A 21,289-nucleotide genomic window follows, 5' to 3' on the forward strand; every position below is an offset into this window, starting at 1 on the left:
ATTGGAGACATTGCTGAGTGAAGACTCGCGTCAAACTGAAGAAGAAGTGGCATGATTAGTGGAAGTGACACAGAAAGCCATTTCAAAACGTCTCAAAGCTATGGGCACGATTCAGAAAGAAGGAACTTGGGGTCCCGTGTGAACTTAAACCAAGAGACATTGAACGGTGTTTGTGTGTTTGTGAACAGTTGCTTCAGAAGCAAAAACGGAATGGATTACTGCATCACATTGTGACCAGGGACAAAAAATGGGTTCATTACAATAACCCTAAATGCAAAAATCATGGGGATATCCCGGCCATGCTTCCACGTCAACGGTCAAGCCGAATATTCATGGCTCCAAGATCATGTTCTGCATTTGGTGGGACCAGCTCGGCGTCGTGTACTATGAGGTGTTAAAACCAAGTGGAACAATCACAGGTGCTCATTATTGAATGCAATTAATGTGTTTGAGCAGAGCATTAAAAGACAAACGGCCGCAATACAGCAAGAAGCACAATAAAGTGATTTTGCAGTACGACAACGCTCGACCCCACATTGCAGAAAGAGGTCAAAACGTACTTGGAAATGTTAAAATGGGAAGTCCTACACCACCCGCTGTATTCTCCAGACATTGCTCCCTCTGACTATCACCTGTTTAGATCAATGGCGCATGGCCTGGCTGACCAACACTTCTGATCTCATGAAGAGGTCACAAATTGGATCGATTCGTGGATCACTTCAAAAGATGAACAATTTTTTCGATGCAGGATTCATACACTGCCCAAAAGATGGGAGAAAGTAGTGGCCAGCGATGGAAAATACTTTGAATGATGCATGTGTAACCAATTTGTTTCATTAAAGCCTCAAATGGCGGAGAAAAAACGGCGGGAGCAAAGTTGAACACCTTGTAATATTTATTCAAACACTGTGTAAATATTGCTCAGGACATACAAACATCAAGGTTATGAAACAATTTGAGAATGGATTAACATAATTAAAACAGAACAATGATAAGAAAATGGTTGGTTGTTAGGGTCACCACCAGCATGATGCTGGACAATTATGGTTGAGATGTTGCCCAGACACATAAAAGACACAAATTACACTTTCAACTGTAATTGCAAAATCTTAAAATTACATAAAAAAGATATGAATTTGGACAGAACACACAACAGAGCAATGAATAACAGAACAGATCAGAATGAAACATCACTAGGCATGGGCAAGCCGCACTGAGTTAACTCAATAATGAAATGAAACATGGGTGGTTTAACAAAAGAATCAATTTTGAAGCAAGAATTAGATTGCAGAAAAACTTGCATACCAATGCGTGAAGCATGTGGAACAAGTTAAGAAGACTGAAAATTAGTAACCTGGAATGAACTTCTCTTCCCTCATTATATATCATGATTCCCAAAGTCGTGAGTGTACATTGCAAATGTAGTCTTACCATGAGTGCCATTGAAGTGGTTACTGACACACTGAGGTGCACTGAACTGCAGCAACTGTTAACTGTTGCTGCTCTGAGCTGATGTGATGGGTTTGCAAGTCACAGATCTCACCATCCTCCTCATTACCTGCTCCGGATGCACATTAAGTTCAAAGTGAAACTTCGAAGACTTGGCAGAGGGCCAAAGCAAGAAAAACAAGTATGAGCACAAAGTCCAGAGTAGCCTCATCAAGTACAAATTTGAATCATAATACTAATACGAATCTAAATGTGACCACATATCATCTCTCCATTTATGGTAGCCCTCCTTCAGGCAACAGGAAAGACATCCATGCACAGTCTTTTTTAACCAGTCCCAAAAAGGGCCTAAATGCTCTCCCAGTCAGAGATCCAAAGTCCATTCTCTACCTCCAACTGTCAAATTAAATGTATTTGTCGATGAGATACTTATATATGGAAATGGGTGATGAGTGTAGCACTGTTACACACCCACACTTTTTTGTCAGAAATTCTGGAAATTTTGTTGGGCCTTGAACACTGTTCCCACAGGAAGGGCAAAGTTTGGTAATTTCCAAAAGCACATTTTGGAACTACTAAAACAGCTTAGTTTAGTCACATTTGCACTTAGAACCTTTGCAAATCCTGGGGCGAGACAAATCAGTAAGTTGACATATTTTGGGGAGTTTCATTCAATAATGTCTTGTTGAATAACGTTATGTGGTAACTCATATCTAAGAAACAATGCCTTTGTTGCTCAAAAACGTGCTGTGAGAATAATATGCGTTGATCACCCACGATCATATTGTAGATATCTGTTCAAGGAGCTGGGCATTTTGATTACATTTATTACCTCATGAAGTTCGTAGCAAATAAGCCACCGCAGTTCAAGAGAAAGAATGATGTACATAATTAGAACACCAGAAGAAAAAGTGACATTCATCACTCCACATTAAGATTGTCTCTAGCACAAAATGGGGTGAACAATGCTGCAACAAAAATATTTGATCACTCACCCAGTGACATAAAATGTCTGACAAACAGCAAAGTAAGACTTGAAAACAAACTAAGAAAGTTTCTCCTTGACAACTCTTTCTATTCCATAGAAGAATTTCTATTATTGTAAAGTGTAAAATATGATGGGTGATGGGTATGAACTACTAGTTCATATCTGTATTTTTTTTTCTAAAAAAGAACTTAGAAATGTTCAGCATGTAAACACACATTCAAATTAATTTGCAAGTAAATGGAAAGAGACTCTTTCCTTATCATTACAATTTATTGTGCAAAATGATCCATGGAACATGAAACTAATTAACTAGCATAGTAACATGCTCACTGTATGATAGTTACTCAATCCACCCCTCCTAATATTCAGCATCCTTCTGTAGCACCACACTTCCAAAGCTTCTGTTCTCTGCTTGTATGAACTACTTATCACTGATGTTTCACTTCCACATAAGGCTATGCTCCAGACAAATGGTTCAAATGGTTCTACGCACTATGGGACTTAACATCTGAGGTCATCAGTCCCCTAGACTTAGACCTACTTAAACCTAGGACATCACACACATCCATGCCCGAGGCAGGATTCGAACCTGCTCCAGACATATACCTTCAGAAAAATCTTCCTAACACCTAAATTTATATTATATGTTAAAAATTCCACTTTCTTTTTAGAAATTCCTTTTGAGCTATAGTCAGTGTGCATTCTATTTCACTCATCATCAGTTATTTTACTGCCCAAATAGCTAAACTCATCTACTATTTTAAGTGTCTTGTTTCCTAATCTAATTTTCTCAGTAGCACCTGATTTAATTTGACTACACTTCATTACCTGCATTTTACTTTTGTTCAATGTTCATCATATAACCTCTTTTTGAAGCCTTATCCATTCTGTTCAACTGCTTTTCCAACTCTTTTGCCGCCTCGGCCGGAATTACAATGTCACCGACAAAACTCAAAGTTTTATTTCTTCTCTTGCAGTTTTAATTTCCTCTCCAAATTTCTCCTTGATTTTCTTCACAGCTTGCTCCATGTACTAACTGTATAACATTGTTGATAGGCTACAATTCCGTCTCACTCCGTCCTCAACCACAGCTCCACTTTCATGTGTTTTGACTCTCGTAACTGCAGTCTGGTTTCTGTACAAGTTGAAGTTCTGTGTATTTTATCCCTGCTACCTTCGAAATTTCAAAGAATTCATTCCAATCAACACTGTCAAAAATCTTTTCCGAATCTACAAATACTATGAACATAGGTTTGGCCTCCTTTAACCTGTCTTTTAAGATAAGACATAAGGTCAGTATTGCCTCGTGTGCCCTGCATATCTCCAGTACACAAACTAATCTTCTCTCAGGTTGGGTTCTACCTGTTTTTCCATTCTGTAAATAATTTGTCAGTATTTTGCAACCATGACTTATTAGACTATAGCACTCTCCAATTATGATTCCCATTGTACCAAATAAATGATCATTTTGGTGAGCACCATTTTGCTCTGCAATTTTTGGGGGAAAATGTTTATTTTAAGCGCAGTTAACACTATGTAAATCACATGAGATAGAAAAAAAGGCAAAACAATCGCTTTTGAGATGCACGGATGGATTCATGAAAAAGTTAGTTGATCAGAAGTGAAACAATAAGAATTAAACTAGATTTTATCAAGAACTGTTTCTTTTGTGGGGATGAGGGATAATATTTAGAACAGAAGGGTGCAAAACCTCAGTGGCTGTTAATGCCAGTGTTAGCAAATTCCACCTCACAGCTAGAAAAATTATGTGATGTGACAATGTCTCACACACGAAATGACAGGAGAAATTTTAAATTAGATAATTTGCTGTCTTGGTTAAAAATTACCTGAAAGTTCTAAAGAAAGATGTACAATTATTAGTTTACACAAAAAAAATTATTCTGAAACAAGTTTACCTGAAGAACGACAAAAAATAAATCGCTGTACACCTGTAATGAACACACTGCACACACATGCAGTTTTGGGTCATAGAAGAGTACCAGTTCAAAACGACTGTAAAAATTTCGAAATGTGAATGTGAGAGAGATACAGAAACCCAATTAAAAACTGTAAGTTGCCACACAGCAGTTAAACTGGGTACTACAGAGATTGGTGCAGAAACAAAAATATGGGTTTGAGCAAATTCATATTTGTGCACTTCCAACATTCTGACTGCCATTTTCTACCACAGAGAAATGACACCAGTCAGTCTCTACACTGATTCTGTAATTTTTTTCATGTTTTGTGGTGCCTAATTGACACAGCAAGCCCAAATTTCTATCACTGATAGTTCCATAAACTCTCTTCAGGTACTTTTTATTAGTGAAGATGCTTGGCAATCCAAATTCCAGGAATTCAACTAGGGCTTCCAGATGACTTACAGCCCTTAACCAGAATGAGATTTTCACTCTGCAGCGGAGTGTGCGCTGATATGAAACTTCGTGGCAGATTAAAACTGTGTGCCTGACCGAGACTCGAACTCGGGACCTTTGCCTTTCGCGGGCAAGTGCTCTACCATCTGAGCTACCGAAGCACGACTCACGCCCGGTCCTCACAGCTTTACTTCTGCCAGTATCTCATCTCCTACCTTCCAAACTTTACAGAAGCTCTCCTGCGAACCTTGCAGAACTAGTACGCCTGAAAGAAAGGTTACTGCGGAGACAGCCACAGCCTGGGGGATGTTTCCAGAATGAGATTTTCACTCTGCAGTGGAGTGTGTGCTGATATGAAACTTCCTGGCAGATTAAAACTGTGTGCCCAACCGAGACTCGAACTCGGGACCTTTGCCTTTCGCGGGCAAGTGCTCTACCATGTGAGCTACCAAAGCACGACTCACGCCCGGTCCTCACAGCTTTACTTCTGCCAGTATCTCATCTCCTACCTTCCAAACTTTACAGAAGCTCTCTAGCGAACCTGGTAGAGCACTTGCCCGCGAAAGGCAGAGGTCCCGAGTTTGAGTCTCAGTCGGGCACACAGTTTTAATCTGCCAGGAAGTTTCAGCCTTTAACCATTTCATCAATCACTGGACAAGTAATGTACGTCTACATACATACTCAACAAACCACTCTGATGTGCATCGGAGAGGGTACTCAGCACGATACCATGTGCTAAAAGTGTTTCTTCACATTCCAATTATGTATGAAGCATGAATAGTATGACACTTTTGCACATGCTGTTATTAGTCTAATCATGTATTCTTACCTTTAAGAGAGCAATATGTAAGAGGATGAAGAATATATCTAGCTTCTTTGCTTAATACTCGTTATTAAAACTTTGTTAAGTAGGTGGTCATTGGATAATTGGTGTCTCTCTTCAAGAGCCTGCCTTTCAAATTTTTCATTCCTGGTACATTCTCTTATGGGTTGAACAAACCTGTGAAAATTCATGCTGTCTTTCTTTGTAGGTGTTCAGTGTCTCAATATACTCATATTTCATACACTCAAGCAGTATCCTAAAATCGTACACCAAATAAATACACTTTCATTTACATTAATTTTACATCTCTTACGAGTATACAGGACAAAGGGTGATGGGGACATATATGCTGATTTGCCAAAGTCTTTATTAGCATTTTCCGTCACATCATATGTTTTGTAGGCAATGATGTCTCTGTTGACGAAGCTTTCAAGTCCAGACACGCTTGACACACCTGTACCTCCATGTACAATTGCTACTGTTAACCAGCCATTACCATGTGAAAATGTGTCATTCAAATCAATGCTGAAATTCAGTCTGCAACCACAAAACACAGAAGGTCCATCTAGTAATGCGTGTGCGGCAACAGATTTAATTGTATTCTTCTTCTTGTCGGCAGCGGCTGTTTGCAGTTCGACGTCTTCAATAGTCTTATATACTGTCTGTCTTGAGCGACGTCTCCAACGCCTTCTATACGGCACGTTGGCAGCGTTCAATGCAGTTGCGTGTGCGGCAGCAGCAGCGCGAATGGCGCGAAGGCGCTTATCGCTCGCTTATATAACACTGGCTGGCTGCTCGCCTGCAGACTCCGCGGCAGTCCAAATTGTAGGCATGCTGCATTTCTATGCATCCTGCAAATGAAATGAAGTCTCCAATCTGCCTTACCGCAACTGAGCCTATGTCATCGTTCCATGTCATATCTGTAAAAACTGTATCACTTAAGTATTTGTACATGATGCCTAATTTTAATTATGAATCATTGATATTACAGTCATAGGATACTACAGTTTTTTGCCTTGTGAAGTGCATAATTGTACTGTCTGAACATTTAAAACAAGTTGCCAATCTTTGAACCATTTTGATATCTTATTTAGAACTGACTGGCTATTTGTGCAGCTTTATTGAGACAGTACTTCATTACAGAAAAATGCATAATCTGGAAAAAATCTGAGATTACTTTCAATAATTCCTCCTTTTTCCCATTTCTCTCAGATGCCATTCTCCACACCACCACTGCCTCCATCTGTCAGTGTCTAGAGCAAATGTCATGCAAACATGAGAGAAAATTTACTAAATGTTTGCTTAGGGTGTATCTGAGGTGGGATGTGGGTACCAACCTTGTATTTATCTAGTTGGATGTGAAAAACTGCCTATTAGATTAGATTAGATTAGATTAGATTCAACTTTAATTCCACAGACCCAAAAATGAGATGACTCTCATGGATGTGGAACATGTCAAAAGTATAACATAAAAAAATAAAACATTTGAATATAATACCCAATACCCTGACCATCTGTCAGGAGATTATCAAAATAAGTGAATACATTACAGTAAACTGGAACTGCTAATATTTACAGAATTAATACACTGTCACATTGAAAAATTGTTATGCACTTTTAATAAATTTATCATACACAAAATACCTAATCTTGACTGTTGTGACTAAGTGCTGTCAAAACTGAAATCCAACAGACATTTTTACTTAAGCTAGTCTTACAGTCCCTGTTAAGATACTAATCTATAGAGTAACAATACAACGAAAAGGATAGTTGCTACTCATCGTACAACAGAGATGTTGAGTCGCAGACAGGCACAATGAAAGGACTGTTGGAAAGTTAGCTTTCGGCCAATAAGGCATTTGTCAAAAATAGACAACTTACACACATACACACATGCACACACTCACACAAACGCAACTCACACACACATGACCACAGTCTCTGGAAGCTGGATCCAGACTGCAAGCAGCAGGACATTATGGGAGAGTCAACTGGGTGGGGTTAAAGGGGTGGCTGGGGTGAGGAGGGGGAGGGATAACAGGGTAGGGGTGGGGGATGGTAAAAAGACTGGGCATTTTGGTGGAATGGAGGGCTGTGTAGTGATGGAATGGGAACAGGGAAGGGGCAGCTAGATGGGAAAGGACAATGACTAATGAAGGTTGATGCCAGGAGGATTATGGGAACGTAGGATATATTGCACGGAGAGTTCCCACAAGTGCAATTCAGAATCTAGATGGCACAGGCTGTGAAGCAGTCATTAAAATGAAGGACATCACGTTGGGTGACATGCTCAGCAACAGGGTAGTCCAGTTGGTTCTTGGACATAGTTTGTCGATGGCCATTCATGCTGACAGACAACTTGTGGTTGTCATTTATTTATTTATGTATTTATTTACATTTTCTTTGCGTGGAGCCATGGTAATGATGGCTTTTGCAAATGTCAGACTTAATACTATGGTTATATTTATGCTTATAAAATACACTAGATTCTGTAGCTGTTGCTACTTATGTCAATTTTTTACATTTATCACATTACAACTGATATGCTAATGCCTCGTGTTACAATCACTATCTTAAAATTCATTGAAAGAATATAAACATTTTTCTATTAGAAAAGATTTTAATTTTGTTTTAAAAACATTTCCCGTGTACGTTCTTAGAGAGTTTGGTAGCTTGTTACACCAAATCAAACCACTGATATATGGACTTGTATCAGTCATTTTTAACGTTGTTCTGTTACGGAAATAGTTACTCTTTGTTCTAGTGTTGTGATCATGTACATCACTGCCCCTGATAGCTTCCGTTGGTTGACTCAGCTACTCAGCCCCATAGTTCAATTCCGTAATTGAGAAAGGAGTAAAGTGTTCCATAATATACTAATTTCAGTGCTTGGCTAGGAACTATCTTTGCGAGCTGGCTGAGGAGATATATGGCACTACTGACTTTTCCGCATACGAAATTAATGTGGTATGTCCACCACAAATTTTCATCAACATATATATACACCCAGGAATTTACAGTTACCATTTTCTGTTGCAGAGATATTACACACACTATTCATATTGTTGTGATGAGAACTGCCTGTTTTAAATGTCAGTAGTTGAGATTTGGTGACATTCACCTTGAGTCCCTGATCATTGAACTATTTTGTTACTTCTGTTACACCCCTAGTAGCAAGAGATTCTAGCTCTTTAGATTTGCTCCCATAGAATTGACGTGTCATCTGCATAGCTTACAATATGGGAGTTAATGGGTTGTTCAATGTCGTTAATATATATAAGGAAGAGAAAGGGTCCAAGGATTGAGCCCTGTGGTACACCTTGTAATACAGGTTCACTGGTGGACTGGGAGTTCATGATTTTATTATCTAGTTTGTATGACAATTTAGTGCTTTGCTTACGATTCAACAGGTATGTGGTTAGAAGATTTATGGCTTGATCCCCAATACTATAAGATTTTAGCTTTTTAAGAAGTACCCTATGGTTTACCATATCAAATATACCTGCAGTCTGCATCTTCTGGTCCAACAGACAGTAAACTTCATGGATGAACTGTGTAACTGCTGTGGTTGTACTTGGCTCTTTTCTGAAGCCATGCTGCGAATCTACAAGCAGTTTATGTTTTGTGAAAAAGGCACTTTGCTGAGAAAGGATAATGCTTTAGAATATCTTACTAAAAGTGGGAATTAATGATATTGGTCTATAGTTGGAGACTTCTTCATTACTTCCCTTTTTATACACTGGTTTCACTACACTCATTTTTAGAACCGTTGGATAAATGTTTTCTCTAATGCTGCAATTAATCAGGTGAGTAAGAGGTTTAGAGATTTCTTTTAAGCACGCTTTAGTAATAGCACTGGATTCACCATCCCTGTCAGATGAAATTTTTTTCTTTAGCATGTATATTGCCCTGCAAACCTCCTGCTCATTCATTTCCACAAATTCAAATTCAGTACACTGTGTGAAATGGCATCGGATCTCTACCTGTGAATCTGTAATATGCGTTGATTGTTCACCAGAAATGTAATAGTTATTAAAAATATTACATATAGTATCTGGGATTTTTATAATGTTACCATCATGTCTTATGCTGAGTGGTTCCATGATCATCTTGTTGGGACCTTTTCGGTATTTGCAATCAGCTTCCAAGATGCTTTGCTTATGTTGTCAGAATGTTCTATTGTTTTGCTGTTAATCTGCTTCCTTAGATTAACAATTTCAGTTTTAAAAGTTTGTTTGGCCCTATTGTATTTTTCCTTGAAAACCTGCGTAATAGTAGCTTTATAAAGCTGGTTTTGATCATGTACTTGCTGCCTGAGCCTAATCAGATTTGTCGGGAGTTTTAGTCTAGGATTACTTCCATTTTGACAGTGTTTAACTACCTTCTGGCTTTCTCTGACTGGACAACTATATTCACAATGGTGCAATAGGGTTGAGTAGAATTCATTCCATTTCTCATTCGACCCTTTTACCTGGTACACAGAATCCCATTTCTCATTTGCTAGTTTGTCTTTAAGAGCATTAATATTTGAAGTATTCAGCATTCGTTTCTGTAGCACAATTTTTGTTATTTTAGGCACAACTGAATTTTTGTATTCTATCACCTGACAGAAGTGGTCAGAATAAAGAAAATCTAAGTTACTGTAGTTTACCTTATCTATAACATCTTTGTTGATTATAGCATAATCTATTCTAGTGGAACATGTGTCCGTCACTCTGGTGTCAGAGTTCACTATATTTACAAGATTGTATGAAGTCAGTACATCACTAAGTTTCAAGTTTACTATACTACTTGAGTTTGCATCTATATTAAAGTTACCTAATATAGTAAGGTCATTAGAACCAGCCTGACCAGCAACACTACTAAGTTTATCCATAAACAGCATTACATTAGCATTTGGTGGCCTATATACTCCAATCACTTTATGCTTTGGTAACTTACTGTGATCATTACTGTGGAGTAAAATACCTGTCATTTCAATTGATCCTTCTGTGGTGTGGTGTTCAAGAAAGGAAATTTTTTTAGCTTCTACATCCTTATTAACATAAATTGCCACACCACCACCTTCATGGTTTTGCCTACAATAACTACTTGCTAGTATGTAACCATCTAATCTATAGTATATTATTTCACTGCATTTTAGCCCATGTTCCGTTATTAATAGTACATGTGGCAAGTGCTCCTCAGTGAATATTTGTAGAATGTCTAGTTTGTGTCTGAGATATTGCACATTTAAGTGCATTAACTTTAAGGGTATTATCCCTTCTTGTTTATTTACCATCTAGCATGAATCAAAATTGTTTCAGTTACACTTTTTACATTTTGCATACACTGGTTTTTTGGAACTGACCTGCAATGATTGAGCACTTACTTCACAGCCTGGCTTTTCTTTGTGTGCACGGGACTCAGTCATATCCAAAATACATCCCTGAAAACTATTATTATGGTCCTTTATTCTAAAAAACGTCTCGTTGTTGTAGCCCAGAGCAATTGGAGCTTTCTCCACATTGCCTTTCTCGCACAGTTTGCTTATGTGGGAAACTAGCTTGGCCTTCTTTTTCCTGTTTATGTGGAATCTGTGTTTTGTATGTTCATCATAACTCATCTTACTTAAGTCTATCAAATGTACATGGCTAAATTTATCACACATTTTCTTTAGCTCGGAATTGTAGTGTCGAATCTCTCTTTTTTTTTTTTTTTACACACGACCACAGTGGTAAATCATGTCGCACTGCCCACATAGAATGCAGCAAAGTGGTTGCAGCTTAACTTGTAGATCATGTGAGTGGTTCCACAGATAGCCTTGCCTCTAATGGGATAGTTGAAGTTTGTGACAGGACTGGAGTAGATGCTGGTGGGAGGATATATGGGATAGGATAGGTCTTACATCTAGGTCTATTACAGGGACATGAGCCATGAGGCACAAGGGGTAGGAGCAGGGGTTGTGTAGGGATGGATGCGAGGATATTGTGTAGGTATGGTGGGTGGTGGAATATCACTGTGGGAGGAGTTGGTAGGACATTTCTCATTTCAGAGCATGATGAGAGGTATTGAAATGTCATGTTATGTCATTGTCCTTACCCATTTAGCCCCTTCCCTGTCCTCATTCCAGCACTAGACAGTCCTCTATTCCACCAATGCACCCAGTCTTTTTACTTCTCTCCTTTTCTGCTAACCCCCCTATCTCTCCCTCCCCTTCGTCTAACCTCCCAACTGCACATACCTGCCCCAATCTTCACCTTGTCCCTGCACACTCCCCAGCATCACTTTACAGTCCCCCACCTTTATCCTGTGATCCTTCCCCCTCTCTGCCCCAGCCTCCTGCTTACCCCCACCCGGTTGCCTCTCCCAATGCCTTGCTGCTCACAGGCTGGCTCCAGCTGCCAGACTGGTCGTGTGTGTGCGAGTTGCTTTTGCATGAGTGTGTGTGTTTGTGTATGTTGTCTGTTTTTGACAATGGCCTTATTGGCTGGAAGCTAACTTTACGACAGTCTTTTTGTTGTGCCTTTCTGCGACTCAGCGTCTCTGCTATATAGTGAGTAGCAACTATCCTTTCTGTCCTGGATTTTCCATTGTTTGATTTCATCTATAGCGTAGGAAGAGTTGCCTATGAAAATGTCTTTCGAACTCTGTGTAAACCGTACTTTATCTGATACCTAGTTTTTAATGGTTGCTGGCAATTTATTGAAAATGCATGTGTAGGCTGTCCAGCACACCAAATCCTTGAAGTGGCACATTAACGCACTCAGCTACGTGGGCAGGTTACTATTCATATTGTCTGCCAAGTAATTAATGCACAATATGAGCAACAAGTGTCCCAACATCATTCCCTGTGTTACTGAAGTTATTATTTCTGTTGTCTACTCTCCAGCAAAGATAACATGTGTTCTACCACCTAAGAAACCCTTAGCCCAGTCACAGTTTTCTTTGATAGCCTGTATAATCATATTTTTGTTAATAATTAACTGTGCAATACTGAGTAAAATGCTTTTTGGAAGCCAATAAATAGTGCACCACCTGATTATCCTGATCCATAACTTCAGGATTCATGATAAAAGTGCAGATTATTTCACACGATCAGGGTTTTAGGAGTCCATGTCGTTTGGCAAGGAGCTCATTCTGTTCGAGATATCTAATTATGTTTGAGATCAGTTTTCTACAACAAATGGATAACAATGAGATAGGATGGTAGTTTTGAGGCTCATATCTGCTATCCTCCTTGTAGATGGGTATGACCTGTGCTTTTCTCCAAACACTCTTTTGTTCAAGAAATCTATATTGTATTATACATAATATGTAGATAAGAGTAGTAGATTCATCAAACTATAATTGTATGGAGCTTTGTGTTTGCCTGCATTTGGTTCCAACAGTTAATAAAAAAATTAGAAAAAATGTTTGTCTAATTCACAGAGCAGTCAACGTTCAGAGCAGTTTAAGTCTCAAAAATCCCATAGAAATGTTTTGGTGGGCTGAAAGATGTCAATGGTGTGGAAGTATTAGAAATTAAATTGGATCAACTGTGAGGTTCTAACATTTTTGACAATGATTTAAAGCATGAAGTAGATGTACCAACTTCCCACTTCTTTTATACGAGGCGACTTACTTGAGATTCGCAGCTGATCTTCTTTGCTGGCTATCTGGCTGCTGAAGAACTCTCTTGACTTTGTCTCTGTAGAATGATGCTAGCTACAGGAATATTTAAGCTTCTCTTTCTATTTGTGAAGTAAGTAGATATGCAAACTTTACATTTCATTAACAAATGGTATATTTGAGCTCCATATAGAATAAAATTCTCACTTTCCACATACATATACGACTGTCCAATGTCAGAAACAAATTTAATTACATTTAAAAAAGAGTTGGCTTAATAACCATGACTACTTCACATGAATCATAAAAAAGGTCTTGCCTCTAACAAGGCTGGATTAGGAGTTTTCAAGATCATTTTTTCAACTGTTCTTCTTTCACATAACAACAGTCAATGACACAATAGGCAAAGAGATGCATAAAAACTCCATGGTTCTTCCTCTAAAACATCTATGGATTGCCTGACAAACACTTGTCAGTTCCGTTCAACTGCCGCTTCTACTTTCTTCTCGTGACTGACTTTAAACCTGCACACACAAACATGTGACACACAGTAGGTAGGATTTTACCATCCCACACTCGTATCTAGAATATCGTGTGTTTGAAGGGGTAGAAGGCTGAGTGGTTCTAGAATTTACACAGAAATTCTCGAATTACTACAAGGAGCAATGTAAAAACCATTACCTAACTTCTTCTTCTTCTTCTTCTTCTTCCTCTTCCTCCTCCTGAAAAATTTCTGTTCTGCTCCCACTCTTTTAAGGTGCCCAAACCATTTAAGCCTATAGCATAGTTTGTTTTAGCGGCTTGATGTGCAGGGTGTTGCATATTGTTTCATTCCTTATCCTGTCCCTTCTCATCTTACCTGGAATCTCCTTTAGAAAGGGCATCTCTATTGCTTGTATTCTGCTGAGATCTTTCTTTGTCCAGTTCCAACATTCTGATCAATAGGTCAAAACTTGCAGATAATATTACTTCTACATCAAGAGCTTTGCTTTGGCAAGTATTTTCCAATTTCTAATTACCAGGGTGATTTGAAAAGGTATCGGAAGCACCACAAGAGGTCAGTGTTAGCGCAACAAGTTGTTCAAGTGATATTCATTGGACTGTTGCCTGTATACACATGCCACATCAGTGCTCTTGGAAGAGAGCTGTGGGAGTGACGTAGCTCTGTTGTTGTTGCTGCATGGTGATTTGCAAAGATGGAAAAAAATTTAGATTTGAGCAGTGATTAAGTACTTAGGAAACAAATGTATGAAAGCAAAGGACATTCATGCCGATTTTCAGAATACACTGGGGACTCTGCTCGTACACATTCAACCATTGCCGACTGGACAAATGAATTTAAATTTGGTCAGGAGAGCTTAGATGATGACCCACGCAGTGGTTGGCCAAGAAGTGTCACTACTCGAGAAATCATTGCAAAAGTGCACAAAATTATCATGGAGGATTGCCGATTGAAAGCGTGTGAAATTGCCAGATGTCATCTGAAAGGGTATATCACATTTTAACTGAAGAATTAGAAATGAAAAATTTATCTGCAAGATGGGTGCAGTGACTCTTGACGCTGGGTCAAAAATGCATGAGAATGGACATACCCAAACAGTGTTTGGCCCATTTTAGGAGAAACGAACAAGATTTTTTGCACCAGTTCGTGACCACAGATGAAACTTGTGTGCACTACTACCCCAGAGACAAAACAACAGTCAAAGAATGGACACATGCTGATTCTCTGCCACCAAAGAAAGCAAAGACAATTCCTTGAGCGGAAAAGGTCATGGCATCAGTGTTCTGGAATGCGAAGGGGATTCTTTTAGTAGGTTATCTCCTCACGGGGTAAACAGTTACCTCCTGGACAAGTTGCGACAAAACATACGCAGAGAAAGGTCAGGTTTAGCAAGTAAGAAAGTCATCTTCCATCAAGACAATGCACACCCGCCAACGTGTGCAGTTGCCATGGCAAAATTACACAAACTAAGATATGAACTGTTGCCACATCCACCTTATTCACCTGACATGGCTCTGTCAGACTTCCATCTCTTCCCAAAAGTGAAAATTTTTCTTGGTGGATGAAGATTCACTTCAAACAAAGAACTGATAGCCGGAGTTGACAACTACTTTGCAGGCATGGGATCAAAACACTGGATCATCGTTGGACCAAGTGCATTAGTCTACAAGGAGACTACATTGAAAAATAAAAATATTACAGTGATGTAAGAACTTATTTTCCATTCCGTTTTTTCAAACCACCCTCATCTATCCAACACACAATAATAAAATTTCGAACAGTTTTCTGTCCTCTTCAAAATTTCATCATTGATGTTTCCTTTCTAGGTTAATTTACTTTCTAGATACTTGAAAGCATCTAATTCTTTAATAACTTTTTCATTGCAAGTTACATACTCCACATGTTCCATTTTTTCCTACTTATTTTCATTACTTCACTTTTTGTTAAGCTTGTTTCCATGCCTAGATGAGCATGGTACAGCCCCACATCTTAATTTTCGATGAACCTTGCCTCACTGCATATGCTATTCTTCAGCCCCCCATGTTAGTTACAGAGAATGGGAATAAAACTCCATTGAGATTCCTACTGGTGGCTTCGTGCTCCTCCTGCTCAGCATCTGTCAAGCCTTTTCTCTGAAAGCTGGACTACACAGGGTATTCTTAGCAATGCCGAAAATGTTGATGGGCTCAGGAAACACTTTGGCTGTGGAAACATATTCTGCCTGCTTCTGGCGAAATTGGAACTTGGCATGACCTCTGTAAACTTTGTTGTCATCCACAGATATCCTGATATGTTGCTGAATTATCCACCGAAACGCAATAGATTTTTCACTTGTGTAGTCTTATGAATTATTATAAATAATTCAGGTATAAAATGCGACAGTTTATAAATTTTATTTTTTTTATGCATGAAAGATCATTTGTTCTTAAGTTACAACTACTCTTACAGTTTGCAATACAAGCTGTCTGCCTTAACCATCACAGATGAATAAGAGGGCATACTCTGGAGCAGTGTCTCATTAACTTTGTGATACAGCCACCATCTCTTGATGCAAACGCCACTATAAAAGTCAGTGCATACCTTACTAGTTAACCTGTATACATAAAATAAGTTGTTTTTTATTACTTAATCAAGCTCTAAATTACCAGAACAGAAGTGGTTAATAAAATTGAAGTAAAACCTCTGCATTCCTACATGATATATAATTTTGTTCCAAAGATATTAACTATCAAAGAATGTTTGAATTTTCCTGAATCCCTCTGTATTATGAAAACGGACAATTTTTTGTGCTGAAATATTTAAATTGTAAACTTTCAAAACCCTTCTTTGACCAACATTCATTTCACATGGTATACTACAATCATGTGAGACAAAAAAACTTGTTACTAACCTGAAAATTGTGAACTGGAAAAAAGCCCTGGGGAAGTCCTTCAACATACTGGGTCGAAATACAACATTTCACAGGCCTACGTTAAATGTGACTGACACCATAATTTTAATCTGATCACCTCAAAATCAGCCTGGGAGAATGTATGTGATATGAAGCATAGCAAGGCTAGATGTAATCAATCACCTGTCGTAGAATTTTCCATGTGCATGGCAATCAGAATAATAAATTTCTGATTTTAGAAAGGTTGACTACTTGTTTTATCTTATTATTAAGCCTTTCTTGCAGAAAGTACTATCACACTCTAGTATTTTGAATACATCAACACAAAACTATAACCATCAGAGATTCAAATCTGGCAGTGATTCAGTTCTTATGCAAAATGAAGACATAAGGCCCTCATCATCTGTCTCATAACTACAATAGTTTTTCGAGTCAGAATGGATGAAACTGAAATCTAATATTGTTTGGTTGTAGAGTTTCTTTGAGTATTTATATATGGATACTGTAATGAATAGACGGGAAGAGTCACAGTAAAAGGCAGCAAATCTTTAAATAAATACGCACAAATTTCTTTATCTATTAACACAGAATAGACAATATTGTTGGTTGCATTGGAGGAATTCTCAAAGCTACAGGTTTAGTTAGGAATTAAAACTTTAATCGCTATTTTCATATACACAGACCATACAGAATTGTGCAGAAGACTGGCTAAGTTCTATTTCTTTCTTGTGTATTATTAACCATTATTATTTTATTTACACATACAGCAGTGATACTTTATTTCAGTTTTAAAATGCCACCTAGCACCACAAAGCAAACAACTGACAATTCCCACCTTTGATAATGCATTACACAACTGTAAAAATAGGAAAAAAGGGTGGCACTGAAATTCAGGCACTCTACATAAGCAATTTTAATGGCAGTACAATGTATTTTCTTCCAATTAACAGCAATTAATACTACTGTTTGTTTCTCAATCCAAGATAAGGTTAGTAAGACTTTAATCATTAAAAAGTAAAGGCAAAATGAGACACATCTTCTAACAATCACACACACCAGAAGTTCACTGCTATGACAGTGTCCTTCAAATGGTACTTTAAAATTAGTACAAAGACGCAAGTTGTCTACAAAAATGCAGTCTTTTATTCCTGAAATCTAGTCATTTGTCCAGCCATTTACAATTTATGGGAGCTACATCTGCCACAGTGTAAAAAAGTAACAGAATATAGAAGATATAAACAGATTTGAATTATGCTGAAATATTTCATGAAATAAAAGATATCTCAACACAAAGGCAGAGATATGCCTGTGAAGATTTACATAAAATCAAATCAGAAACAAATGTAACATAAAATGTTCACTAAGGGTGCGTTATTTCACTCTAATTAGGTACAGAAATAACATTTACATAACCCAGAGCAGACAATATCATTAGATAGTGAATGAGAGAGAAAGGAGACTGCCTGGAATGATTCATTTCACGTAGCACAATAAAATAGACAGCACCTATTTAGTATAAGATATGCACCACTTTCAGCATTTATTTATGTCAAACTGCTAATAGTGCTTTCATATTTTACACAATACTTTCAAGGCAAATGCATGTATTTTCAAGTGGTTAAACTGGTTTTACAGCATACATGGTACATAACACAATAATAAAATGGAGAACTAAAATACAATGTAAGCTGCGTACAGACCACACCTGTGCCACACAAAAATTCACTTACTAAGCTTTATATTTGAAAGAATTTCCCATTGACAAGACACCATTATGGATCTGTTCCAGCAATAAAAATATTTACACTTAAATGTACAATATAGATGAAGCATGTGTATTTAAATGTTCCACTGAGTGATGTCCTGTATCCTTCAATATTCTACAAAGCAACATACCTGACTAGTTGTAGCAGAACAAGCTGAATGAACATGATAAATGTGATGTCTTCAGTAACACTTACTAATTGATGAAAATGATGATGACAGTGAAAATTATGAGTACAAATAAAATAGGATCTATTAATGCCAGCTTTTACAAATGCTTATATGAAATGGTTGTTACCAAAAATTAAGATGCAAACATCTTTTGAAGCAAACATTATGTCTGCAAATTGAAACAGAAACAGATACAGCAAATAAGGAGCACTAAGAGTCCTCAATAAACTGCCCGAGTTAAATCTTGCTTTCTTTACATTAATTGTCACGACTGTTGTAATGACAATAGCTACCATATAAATATATAAAGTAAATTTTAATTTGCCAACAATTCAGAAAAGACGGGCTCGTCGTTTTATATCATTTCTTCGCCACTGGGGCATGCGGTAGAATTCCACTCTTGACATCTGGAACACAGCTTCAAACTCAGCGTCAGAAAGATGGCGCTGTAAATTAAATGGATGGATTAACAACAAAATTCAGACAATCACGCCTACTACGATAGCTCATTATGTTTTTTACTTTAGATACAATTTCCTTGTTACAAGCTATAAATTTCCTTATGTACTACAGAAGGTGTAAAATATGTGTCTCATATTGGGAAAGAGCACTTCATAATAAAAACTGTAACACACAACATCTTTTGTAACAAAAACTGTAACACACAACATCTTAATCTTTACAAATCATCTTTTACAGCCACTACAATTACACAACAAATTAACACAAGGAAGGCAGAAGTGGTAAAAGGCCACTTCGATTCCAGCATAGAAACTTTGTATTTATCATATAAATTCAAGCTAAGTACAATAATCAGTACAAAATAACTATGTTATTATTTCTGTTTGTTCATTTAAATGTAGTTTTCTTTTCATTAGCTGACACTGCACCACAGCTGAAATTGTTCGAAACGGGTTTTTCAGGACAGGACAATTTTACTGTTGTTTCCATTTCACAAGTATATTTAAAAGTTTGTCATTATAGTGCTATTCACCACAGTCACTATCAACTTCTACATATATTCTGTAGAAATTTACAACATTTAACATAAGTCACTCCACTTGTTGCCTTTGCAGATGTTGATATAGGATTCCTTCCATTTCTTCATAACTTCCTCTTTTGCTTTCTATTCTCCCTAAAACTGCCTGTTCTTTTTCTTTCCCTCCAATTCATTAGCAGGATGCAGAAGCAATACTTTTTTTTCCAGGTGTTGGTCTGTTACTGTACTGTCCATTATCCTTCCATTTTATTTTTTGTTTATTTGTCACTTACTATGTCCAAAATACACAATGGCGATTTCCTGCACATAACTTTTAGATTTATGGATCATTTCATCAATTCCATCTATAGCGATCACAGTTTCCCGTTTCCACCTCCTCCTTTGGTTCATGCCCCTTTATAATGAAAGTGCTGAGCAGTGCGTGTTTTTCCTCCCTTGATACAAAATGAAAATACGGGCTTTATCAGTTGTCGAGATCATATTTGTGTCTTGTTCTTCTTTGCTCTAACTGTTCATCAATGTATACATCTTTCCCAGTGAGCTAAAAATTTTACTAGTACAAACAAACACAAACATACACACAGAATTCAAGCTTTCGCAACAAACTGTTGCCTCATCAGGAAAGAGGGAAGGAGAGGGAAAGACGAAAGGATGTGGGTTTTAAGGGAGAGGGTAAGGAGTAATTCCAATCCCGGGAGCGGAAAGACTTACCTTAGGGGGAAAAAAGGACGGGTATACACTCGCGCACACACACACACATCCATCCACACATATACAGACACAAGCAGACATATTTGAAGACAAAGAGTTTGGGCAGAGATGTCAGTCGAGGCAGAAGTGCAGAGGCAAAGATGTTGTTGAATGACAGGTGAGGTATGAGTGGCGGCAACTTGAAATTAGCGGAGATTGAGGCCTGGTGGATAACGGGAAGAGAGGATATATTGAAGAGCAAGTTCCCATCTCCGGAGTTCGGATAGGTTGGTGTTAGTGGGAAGTATCCAGATAACCCGGACGGTGTAACACTTTGCCAAGATGTGCTGGCCGTGCACCAAGGCATGTTTAGCCACAGGGTGATCCTCATTACCAACAAACACTGTCTGCCTGTGTCCATTCATGCGAATGGACAGTTTGTTACTGGTCATTCCCACATAGAATGCCTCACAGTGTAGGCAGGTCAGTTGGTAGATCACGTGGGTGCTCTCACACGTGGCTCTGCCTTTGATCGTGTACACCTTCCGGGTTACAGGACTGGAGTAGGTGGTGGTGGGAGGGTGCATGGGACAGGTTTTACACCGGGGGCGGTTACAAGGATAGGAGCCAGAGGGTAGGGAGAGTGGTTTGGGGATTTCATAGGGATGAACTAACAGGTTACGAAGGTTAGGTGGACGGACGTGTGAAGCTGGCCATTGGACAGGTGGAGGTCAACGTCAAGGAAAGTGGCATGGGATTTGGAGTAGGACCAGGTGAATCTGATGGAACCAAAGGAGTTGAGGTTGGAGAGGAAATTCTGAAGTTCTTCTTCACTGCGAGTCCAGATCATGAAGATGTCATCAATAAATCTGTACCAAACTTTGGGTTGGCAGTCCTGGGTAACCAAGAAGGCTTCCTCTAAGCGACCCATGAATAGGTTGACGTACGAGGGGGCCATCCTGGTACCCATGGCTGTTCCCTTTAATTGTTGGTATGTCTGGCCTTCAAAAGTGAAGAAGTTGTGGGTCAGGATGAAGCTGGCTAAGGTGA

At 38.4% G+C, this 21,289-nt stretch overlaps 1 protein-coding gene across 5 annotated transcripts in view; it reads right to left on the bottom strand.

The window, feature by feature from the left end:
• Positions 1-17,250: 17,250 nt before the first annotated feature.
• LOC124605610 (actin-binding LIM protein 2) overlaps positions 17,251-21,289 on the bottom strand; it is a 345,173-nt gene continuing 341,134 nt past the window's right edge. For all 5 annotated transcript variants that reach the window (XM_047137409.1, XM_047137411.1, XM_047137408.1 and 2 more), the window contains one exon: positions 17,251-18,995. In XM_047137409.1, the coding sequence (XP_046993365.1) occupies positions 18,882-18,995 (114 nt within the window). In that variant the 3' untranslated portion in view covers positions 17,251-18,881. The remainder of the gene's footprint in view (positions 18,996-21,289) is intronic.

Source organism: Schistocerca americana, chromosome 3 (assembly GCF_021461395.2).
Source record: "Schistocerca americana isolate TAMUIC-IGC-003095 chromosome 3, iqSchAmer2.1, whole genome shotgun sequence".
In the NCBI taxonomy this organism is placed as follows: domain Eukaryota; kingdom Metazoa; phylum Arthropoda; class Insecta; order Orthoptera; family Acrididae; genus Schistocerca; species Schistocerca americana.